The sequence below is a fragment of the Mirounga leonina genome, unplaced genomic scaffold (genome assembly GCF_011800145.1).
Source record: "Mirounga leonina isolate KUSES-001 unplaced genomic scaffold, KU_Mleo_1.0 Mir_154, whole genome shotgun sequence".
Taxonomy (NCBI): Eukaryota; Metazoa; Chordata; class Mammalia; order Carnivora; family Phocidae; genus Mirounga; species Mirounga leonina.
In genome coordinates, this window is record NW_023270389.1 from 52,105,770 (window position 1) to 52,116,056 (window position 10,287).

General features: G+C 35.7%; 1 protein-coding gene across 3 annotated transcripts in view; it reads right to left on the reverse strand.

The window, feature by feature from the left end:
- The window catches only part of RABGAP1L (RAB GTPase activating protein 1 like), a 769,071-nt gene that overhangs the window by 685,426 nt on the left and 73,358 nt on the right, over window positions 1-10,287 (reverse strand). For all 3 annotated transcript variants that reach the window (XM_035010758.1, XM_035010757.1, XM_035010759.1), the window contains 2 exons: window positions 1,812-2,022; window positions 756-930 (listed from right to left, as the gene is read on the reverse strand). In XM_035010758.1, coding sequence (XP_034866649.1) covers window positions 756-930; window positions 1,812-2,022 — 386 coding nt within the window. The remainder of the gene's footprint in view (window positions 1-755; window positions 931-1,811; window positions 2,023-10,287) is intronic.

The window sequence follows — 10,287 nt, forward strand, 5'->3', positions numbered from 1 at the left end:
ACCCCTGCTATAGGTGAGATTTGTATTTTTTCTAAAGATTTTATTTATTTATTTGACAGAGAGAAAGAGCATGCACGCACAAGCAGGAAGAGCAGGAGAGGGAGAAGCAGGCTCCCCGCTCAGCAGGGAGCCTGACCTGGGGCTCAATCTCAGGACCCTGGGATCGTGACCTGAGCTGAAGGTATACGCTTAACTGAATGAGCCACCCAGGCACCCCGAGATTTGTACTTTTAATTAGGCCAGTTCCATAGAGCAAAAGTCATCCTCTGAGGAATGAACATAACAAATAATCAGTGAAAACCACAGATTTCATGAAGCAATCTTAGTCCAATATCTACATGAAAGCAATATGCAACCATCAGTCCAGCAGAAAACATGTTTTGTTATAGATGCTTTTAAAAAAGTCACATGGACCAATCAACTTGGGAAAAATAACCAAAAGAGGCCCTTTCTAAGCCTAAGCAATTACTACCATGGTAGGGTAGGAGGAGAGCTCTTCAAGTAGGATTTTTCTGTTACATCTGTTAAGCTGAGAGTGCCCTACCTATGATACCACTTCAATGCACAGTTATCAGATTTAGTTTTCCATATTTAGTTCTATGCCATTAAATATTAACTTTCTCTTTAGAAATCTCCAAATTTATGTAATAGAGTATATAGTGATACATAATAATTTATACAACAGTGAGACTAGGGTTCAAAAATATTACCCTAATTCATCTTGATAGCAAATTGCTACAATATATTATACTTACAGCCTCTTTAATTTCACAAGAGAAAACATGTATCTGAAATTCTTCTGAACCATGGGAACTCTCTGTAAATGCAAAGCAATTGCTCTCTGTTGTCCCATCATGTCCACGTGCACAGAATAACACCTTATAGATCGGAAAAGAAGCTAACTCCAGATTGTTGGATTGGTCTATAATTCTACAGAAAAGTAATAAAAAATAAAACAAAATATTAACTATCAAAGAACAAAAGCAAACAGTTCTATTATACTAATGACATATATACATAATTATCTTAAAATCACAAAAACTGGTTATAATAATGTATTAAAATATTTTGCTATGTTTGTGTATATATGTATATGTGTGTATATACGTACAGATATACGTATTTATACACATACACACACACACAAATTCTTCAACTTCTTTTAACAATTACTTAATTTTTGTATCTCCTATGATGCTATTCATTTACTCCCAAAGCCAAGTATACATTACCTGGTAAAATCTATGTCACCCATCCCTAATTGCTAGCCTTGTTCTGCCATGGCATTCATTTCTATTTACAACAGCACCTGTAAGTTTATCTAAGACCTAGGTCATTGTTCAACCAAGACGTCTCTTACCCAAAACAAAAAAGGTCAGAGTGATTCCAAAGTTGAACAAAAGAAGTTAAAACAGAAATTAAAAGGAGTTTGTGGGATTTAGGAGTAAATAACTCTCCCTATGTAAATCCTAAGCCCTAGATTGATCACCCAGGAGCCCCTCACTCTAGTTCTTGAACCACGGTTATATGACAAGGGGAAGACAGATTTTTATGTTCCTTCCAAATAAAGAAACACAAATTATAGGTATGTTTGAAGTTCTATTTCCATTTATAATATTCTAAGCATAATTTTGTAAAAGACTCTCATAAATAAGCAACACTGTCTAAGCCTAAACATGTTTATTTTTCATGTCTACAGAGTAAAAGTGAATTCACAGTAAGTCCTAGGCCTCATTTATGATATAACATCATCACCACCATGCAAAAAATTTCATACATGTCTAGGGGAAATAAAAAAGACTAGAGCTTACCTCACAGAACCTTCTGGAACATTTGGCACATACAGAGTAACAGGAAAGGGGTGCTGACTGGAAGATTTCATAGTTGCCATTGCCCGTAGAGCCTCCACTTCATTACGTGGGGAAGAAACCTTCATACATCCTAAGTAGGTCAGTTTGTTAAATAAAACACTATCTTCTTCAGGTAATCCACTTGGAGAAGTCGGTCTGGGTGTAGAAATTTCTAAAGAAAAACGCATACACACCCACTCAAAAATTAATGGAAAACTTCACAGTACAATTTCACCTACTGCCCAAAAACAAATGAAAAACTGCAAACAAAATTTAGGTCTGTGTTTTCACTTCTTTTGATGTTTATGCTACATCGTAGTTCGGAGTTCTGGAATTTTATACTTTCAAAGCCTCTCAAAGTATTATCTTACTTAGCTATAACTTCTTTAGAGGAAAAGGGGAAAAAATTACAGAGTTCAAATGATGTAGAACAATAAGGAGAAAAGAACTACACTAAAGGCAAGTGGGGCACCTATGTGGCTCAGTCGGTTGAGCATCTGCCTTCAGCTCAGGTCATGATCTCATGATCCTGGATCCAGCCCCATGTCAGGCTCCTTGCTTAGCCAGGGAGCCTGCTTCTCCTTTCCCCTCTGCCCCTCCTCCCTACTCATGCTCTCTCTGTCCCTCTCTCTTTCTCAAATAAAATCTTTTTTAAAATTAAAAAATAAATAAAGGCAAGGTGAAGTAGCCTAAAAATAATGATGATTAAATAAAACTAAAATAAGTTCAAAGTCTGTCTTGGCTGTAAAGATCCTGCATAGCACCAAATTTATTAAGGAGCCTAACTTCCCAAGAAAAAGTAAACAATATTAAGATGTTACATCTCGTACCAATAACAACAAAAGCAAGCCCCTTTTTGGCTCCTTCCTGGCTTGCTGACCTCTATGAACTATGTAAGTATTCCAATGGATCCTATGATTGCTTCCTATGAATGATCCTATGAGCCTATGATTGCTTCCCCTAATTCTCCTCTCCCCATCAATGAGTTTCTAAAACAAAACAAAACAAAACAAAACAAAAATTGTTCACTTTAGAAAATTCTAAGCACAGGGCACCTGGGTGGCTCAGTCGGTTAAGCGTCTGCCTTCGGCTCAGGTCATGATCCCAGGGTCCTGGGATCGAGCCCCACATCGGGCTCCCTGCTCTGCGGGAAGCCTGCTTCTCTCCCTCCCACTCCCCCTGCTTGTGTTCCCTCTCTCTCTGTGTCTCTCTCTGTCAAATAAATAAATAAAATCTTTAAAAAAAAAAAAAAGAAAATTCTAAGCACAGCATGCAGCAAAGGTCCAACTGTAGTTAGAGAGTATCTATCTGCATATATCAGATACTATTAAATTCTCCCTTTGCCACTCTTTCCATCCCCACGTGAAACCCACATTGAGCTAGTCTCCACCTCTCCCCATTACCCATATCCAAGCATACCTGTTTCACCCAAACTAGATCCTTGCACCAGGCTCAAATCCTCACCACCAGGATGCCACTTAATAGGATATTAACAAAAAATTCACAAAAGCCATTACCAGCTCCCAAACATTATAACATGCAACCTCATCTCCGACTTTTCTTCTATTAAGAAACTAAACCCATTCAAAATTAATTACTTCATCTACCATGTTCTTTAATCACTGAAACTGTTTTTTTCCCCTTTAGAATCAGTTCAATGTCTCTATTTCAAAAGGGATAAATTAAAAAAAACACAAAAAATACATGTTAAGGCTGAATGCTAACATGTCTAGACTTACATGTGTTTTTTATTAACTTAGCAAGCACACAACAGTTATTTGCAAGATTCTATGATTAAATCATGTTTTAGTAACTGATGAATATGAGAGATAAAGTAGTTCAAGTGGTGTAAGTTATATGTAGTTGGAGTTTAAAAAAAAAAAAAACAGAGAAAAGGGACAAAAAAGCTTTTTGAAAAAAGTATTCTAATAATCTGTGTAACTGACAGATTCAGAGAACTCTGTAAACCCCAAATAGAGAAACAGTACAGAAATTGATCCCAAAAAAGACAAATGACAAAATAAGCAGACAAAGCCTTTAAAATAACTATCATAAATATGATTGAGAATTTAAAGAAAAACATCTAACAAAACAAGGAGAAAAAATGAAAGACAAAGGACCAAAAGAAATTCTAGAGCTAAAAAATGCAAGATGTGAAATCAAATACTCCCTGGGTGACTATGAAAGCAGATTCTAAATTGCAGAAGAAAAGAAGAATGTTAAAGAAGTTCCTTGGGATAAAGGAAAATGATACTAGAGGAAAACTGAAGAGCACCAGAAGTTATAAATATGAGGGTAAGAATTTTTCCTTGCTTTTTCATTTCTTTAAAATATAACAGATTTTTTAAAGTGAAAAATGAGTATTTTGTAGAATTTGTAACGTGTAAGCAAAATGAATGACAACAAAAGCATAAAGTCTGCAAGAAAAGAAACGGAAGATCCTCACAGTATACCTGAAGTGGTATATTTTTAAAACAGACCTGTTAAAGACTTGAGTCATAAACCTCAGAGCAAGCACTAAAACAATAAAACAGGGCGCCTGGGTGGCTCAGTTGGTTAAGCAACTGCCTTCGGCTTAGGTCATGATCCTGGAGTCCCTGGATCGAGTCCCACATCGGGCTCCCTGCTCAGCAAGGAGCTTGCTTCTCCCTCTGACCCTCCCCCCTCTCATGTGCTCTCTCTCTCTCATTCTCTCTGTCTCAAATAAATAAATAAAATCTTTAAAAAAAAAAATTATACAATTTGTATACAACTGTATACAATTACACAGTTAATAAAGCAGTAGGGGGATAAAATATAATATTAAAAAATATTCAATCCAAAGGAAAGCAGGAAAAGGGGGAAAGACACAAAAAACAAAAGGGACAAGGAGAAAACAAATAGCAAGAAAGTAGATACACATATCCAAACATGTAAAAAATTACATTAAATATAAATGGTCAAAGACAAGGGTCACCAGCTTTTTCTATAAAGGGCCATATTAATAAATATTTTAGGCTTTGTGGACCAAGGAAAAATTTGGATATTATGCAGGTAGTTATATAAAAAGAGAGGCCTTCCACAATTTTTTTAACAAAATTCAAAACTTAATTTATGGACACTTTTAATTTAAATTTCATATAACTTTCCTGTATCACAAAATATTATTCTCCTTTGACTTGTTTTCAACCCTTTAAAGATGTAAAAACAATTCTTACCTTGAAAGCCATACTGAAAACAAGTAGGGTTTGGCCCATGGGAAGTAATTTGCTGACCCCTGGTCAATTAAAAGTTCATCAGACTGGATAAAAAAAGAAAAGCTCAACTATATGCTAACTACAAGAAACACACTTTAAAGACACAAATAGACTAGAAATAATTAAAAAAAAAATAGTAGACATACCATGCAAACACTAATTGTAAGAAAACTAGAGTAGTTATATTAATATCAAATATTAGACTTTAAAACAAGGGGAGAAAGAGACACTTTACCCTGTTAAGGGGAAAAAGAGACACTTCACAATGATAAAGGGTCAGTACATCATGAAAACATAGTAATTTTAAGTGGTTATGCCCCCTAACACCAGAGCTTCAAAACACCTAAAGCAAAAACTGGCAGAACAAGTCAAGTTGAAGTACTAAGTCTCCTATGGCTTATCTCTCTTAACTAGAAACACTGAACAGAATATTAAAAGTACATAAAAATTCTTTTTAAAAAAGTAAACAATAATTAAAGAGAAGAGTCAAAACTTGAAGAATTACAAGTATAGTGTTGAGTTTCCTTCCCCCCCCACCCCCTGCCCCAACTTTCACCTCCCAGATTTAACCTAAGGGCAGTCCCAGTTGTAGAACTGTGCAAACAACAACAAAACTGTAAAAGAAATTTAAAAACAGAAAAAGGAGTGTCTGCAAACCAGAGAGTGTTTGGGGAATTATGACTTGTTCTGGTTTTGTTTAATCTCTCTTTTCTCTCTCCCAGTTCTACCTTAAGGCCAGCCCCAGTTATGGAGCTGCACTGCAATGGGGGAAAGGTCGGGGGGGAGGGGGAGAGGACCACAGACGTCTAAAACTTGGAGGAAAAAACCTGTGTTAATGTCTAGAACACTGGAGCAAATGGGTTCACTCCTGTGATTCAAAAATGGAAAAGGAAACCTCCACTATTTTCTTCTCTTTTCTCTTACCACTTTGTCCTAGAGTAGACTCCAGGCATGCAAGACTGCTAGACAGCACAACAAAACAAAAAACTCTAAGTGAGAAATCTGTCTTTCTACTTAGAAGAAGGAAAATGGGCCCCAGGATCCCAGAGACTATGGGAGAACTCCCAAGGAGAGTTGAGGAGAAGGTAATCCCTAATTTTGTGTATGAACTAATAATACAAGTTTCGGGCTCACCACCATGCTGTATATGTGTGTAACAAACCAAAGAAGCACAGCAAAGGTTTTGGAAACTGAAGTGACTTTGGAACCAGAAAGGAAAATAAAACTTGCAGTCTGGACATCACCAGGTAGACTGCCTGCTAAAATAAATAAAATCAATGTTCTTCAGAGGATTTTATGGAAAAAGAATCTCAAAACAAAAGATTCAGAAAGTCTAGAAAATAATCCAGTTAACAAAAAAAAAACAGAAAAAGGTAACCAACTCTCAAGGGAAAGAAGAATCAACACATACCAATCCCAAGAGTATGCAGTTGTGGAAATTATCAAGGACTTTAAAATTGGTTTTATAACCATGCTCCATGATATAAAGGTATATACACCTGAAATGAATGAAAACATTGAAATCCTTGGCAGAGAAACAGAAAATGTAAAAAGAACCAAAGTAAATTTAAGAACAGAAAAATAGAATATCTAAAATTAAAAATTCAGTAGAGGGGCTCAAAAGAATGGAGAGTAAAGAGTCAATGAACTTGAACACAGGTCAACAGAAATTACCTAAACTGAAGAACAGAGAGAAAAAAATGCAACAAATAATGAAGAGAGCCTCAGGAAACGTGGAATAATATGAAAATACCTAACATTTTTGTTGTCTGAGTACCAGGAAGAGAAAGTGACTGATGCAGAAAAAAAATATTTCTAAGATATAATGACTGGAAACTTCCCATATGTGGTGAAAGATATAAATTTATAGATTCAAGAATCTGAGTGAACTCCAATAAAAATAAATTCAAAAAGGGGTGCCTGGGTGGCTTAGTCATTAAGCGTCTGCCTTCAGCTCAGGTCATGATCCCAGGGTCCGGGGATCGAGCCCCGCATTGGGCTCCCTGCTCCATGGGAAGCCTGCTTCTCCCTCTCCCACTCCCCCTGCTTGTGTTCCCTCTCTCGCTGTCTCTCTCTGTCAAATAAATAAATAAAATCTTTAAAAACAAATAAATAATCAAACTGCTGAAAAGATAATAATCAATATAATCAAACTGCTGAAAAGATAATAAAAAGTATACAGAAAAAAAAACAAACAGAAACAATGAATGTTCAAAGGAATGCATATTTCTCAACAGAAACTATGAAAACAAAAAGACAGTAAAATAACATATTTAAAGTGCTCAAAGAAAAGAACTATCTAAATGCTTTTCAAAAGGACATTGCCCCATAGAAATCTCCAGGATCTACTAAAGTGCTTCAGTGGAGATGAAGAGCCTACACCCTGCCCCACATCCATTTTAAGCAGATATGTATTGTAATTATTGGCCTTGGACCTAAAAGTTTATGTGATTTTATTTTCAGATTCAACACTTGCAATACTACTGAGGATGAGGTTGATGGTAATGAGGAGGAGGAGGATGGTATTTTATTTGGTACTTACTCTGTGCCAGGAATTTTACAAAATACTTAAAATGAATGATATTATTTAATCCTCCTTCATCCCTATACAGCAGATTCTACTTTATCTCTATTTTACAAATGAGAAAACTAAGCATTAGAGAAGTTAAATAACCTGGCCAAGGTCATAGAGGCATAGACAGAGCTTGGGGTCAAATCCAGGTCTGAACTTCAGGTATGATGTCTTAACCTCTATGAATGGCCTACAATAGGATGAATTAAAAGAACAATGTAGTTCTCATTCTGCATTTAATTATACAGAGTATCAGATCTTCAAGGGAAGGAACTGTTCTATCCTCTTTTTATTCACAGCACTTATTAACAGTGTCTAAAAGACTAAACAATATATATCAAATGAATTAATCACTAAATAAATGAAAATTTTTTAAGGCTAGTAATCCTTCCAGCAACCTATCATAGGAAACACACATCATCCTGGGCACCACCTAGACCCTATCCCATCCACAACTAAATGTATTATAACTGCAGCCTTCCTGTAGACAAAACTCATCGGTAACTATCCAATTATGACTAGCAGAGATCCTGAGTTAAGCAGGCATATAGCAAAATATTTCTACCAAGGCAACAGTTCTAGACCTGGTAAAATCACACACCAATGTAAGGAATTCATTCCCACCTAAATATAAATTCAGTCCTATTCATCTCATACTTCTTTAACTCCATTATCCTTTCCTCAGCAGAGAGTGACAAAGAGTATAAGAAAGACCACTCATGTTTGTATCCAAGCAGTATTTAAGTATATTGCAATAAACTAGCAAAGATTCCCTGTTAGAGTTGCATACAAGTAGCGAGTTTATAAGATCATCAAATGACAAAAATGAACAAGTTATCATGATGTTTAAAAAGCTTTCATCTGTCTAATTTTATAACAAAAAACAACATACCTTAAATGTCCACTCTAGGCCATTTAAATCTAGATGCTTTCCAGACAGTTCCTTGCCATTGAAGTTATGTGTCATTTTAAACCAACCACAGTAATTCTCTTAAGCAAAACTGTGTTGACTGCAACCAGGAAAAGGCAGCTGAAATGTCTTGTCTTAGTCTGTTAAGGCTGCTATAACAAAATACCACAGACTGGGTGGCTTATAAACAGCAGACATTTACTTCTCCCAGTTCTGGATGCTGGAAAGGCCAAGATCAAAGCACTGGCAGATTCAGTGTCTGGTGGGATCCCACCTTCTAGGTCACAGACAGTATCTTTTCACAGAGTCCTTAGAGATGGAAGGGACAAGCTAGTTTTCTGGGGTCTCTTTTATAACGGTACTAATCCCAATCATGAGGGTTCCACCTTCATGACCTAATCACTTCCCAAAAGGCCCTACTGCCTAATATCATCATCACCTTGAGAGTTAGGATTTCAACATGAATTCTGAGAAGGACAAGAACATTCCAATGTTATACAATTGAAAATAAAAACTAAAAATACATAACTAGAAAAGAAAACTAAAAACTTACTTGTAAAGCAAAGGAAATCTCTTCTTATCTGAGATCTTCAGTGAAAAATACATATTTAAAAATATATTTAGCATTATGAGTGTTGAGAACACAAAAAAGTACACAGTACCTGGTCCCCATCAAATATACTTAGAATCATAAACCATTGCAAAGATTAACTAATTCCAACAACCCATCAGAGCTACATTAGAAGATAAAAAGTATTTCTTCCTTTCAATTAATATATTAACCAAAATATAATTATATAAATGTGATATCAATGTGCTCTGGGCTTTTTGGAAGGGGTGGAGATTTAAGAAATTCAAAAGATAAAACAAAGCACAATGAGTAATATAATCTCTTATGTTCCCTTAATCAAGAATGAAAATTAATACTTTTTAAGGTTTGTTTCTAATCCTGCATTTTTAATTAAAATATATATATACATAAATGTTTAGCTTAAGTTCCCTTGAACTTAATTCTACCTGTGAGTATGACTATATATTGAGACCTATGAGTATTTACAGTGAGTCACCAAACCAGAGGGTTTTATTAAGGACCCCCAATGCATTACAAATATCTTCTCTTAGTCTGTCAGTAAGCCATATTTATTACATAGAATGGTTGAGGATGTATCAGTGGGACAGGGTAAACACACACACATACACACACACACACACACTTGAAATTTTTGGTGCCTAACACTAATGGTCCATTTGGAAGAAACCCCATGAGTATGATATATGAATGTTTTTTTTAATGTTAAAATGTGTTGTCTAATAATTTAATTAAACTGCAGATCAAAGCAAAAAAAATCATTTATTATGGTACCATTCTCATTCAGAAGGTTTAAGTGTTTATGTATTAAATTATAACTTTCAGGGCACCTGGGTGGCTCAGTCAATTGAGCATCTGACTCCTGATTTCGACCTAGGTCATGATCTCAGGGTTGTGGGGTAGAAGCCCGCATCAGGTTGTGCACTCAGCAAGGAGTCTGCTTGAGATTCTCTCTCCCCCAGCTGTCCCTCCCCCACCATGTGAGTGCACGCGCTCTAATAAAATCTTTTATATGTATATATTATATACGTAATACATATATTACTATCTTTTCTTAATGATGTGGCTTTTCCTATGCAATCTCAAAAATAGTCTCCAATATTTTCTTCTTATATGTTTATTTTTCACAT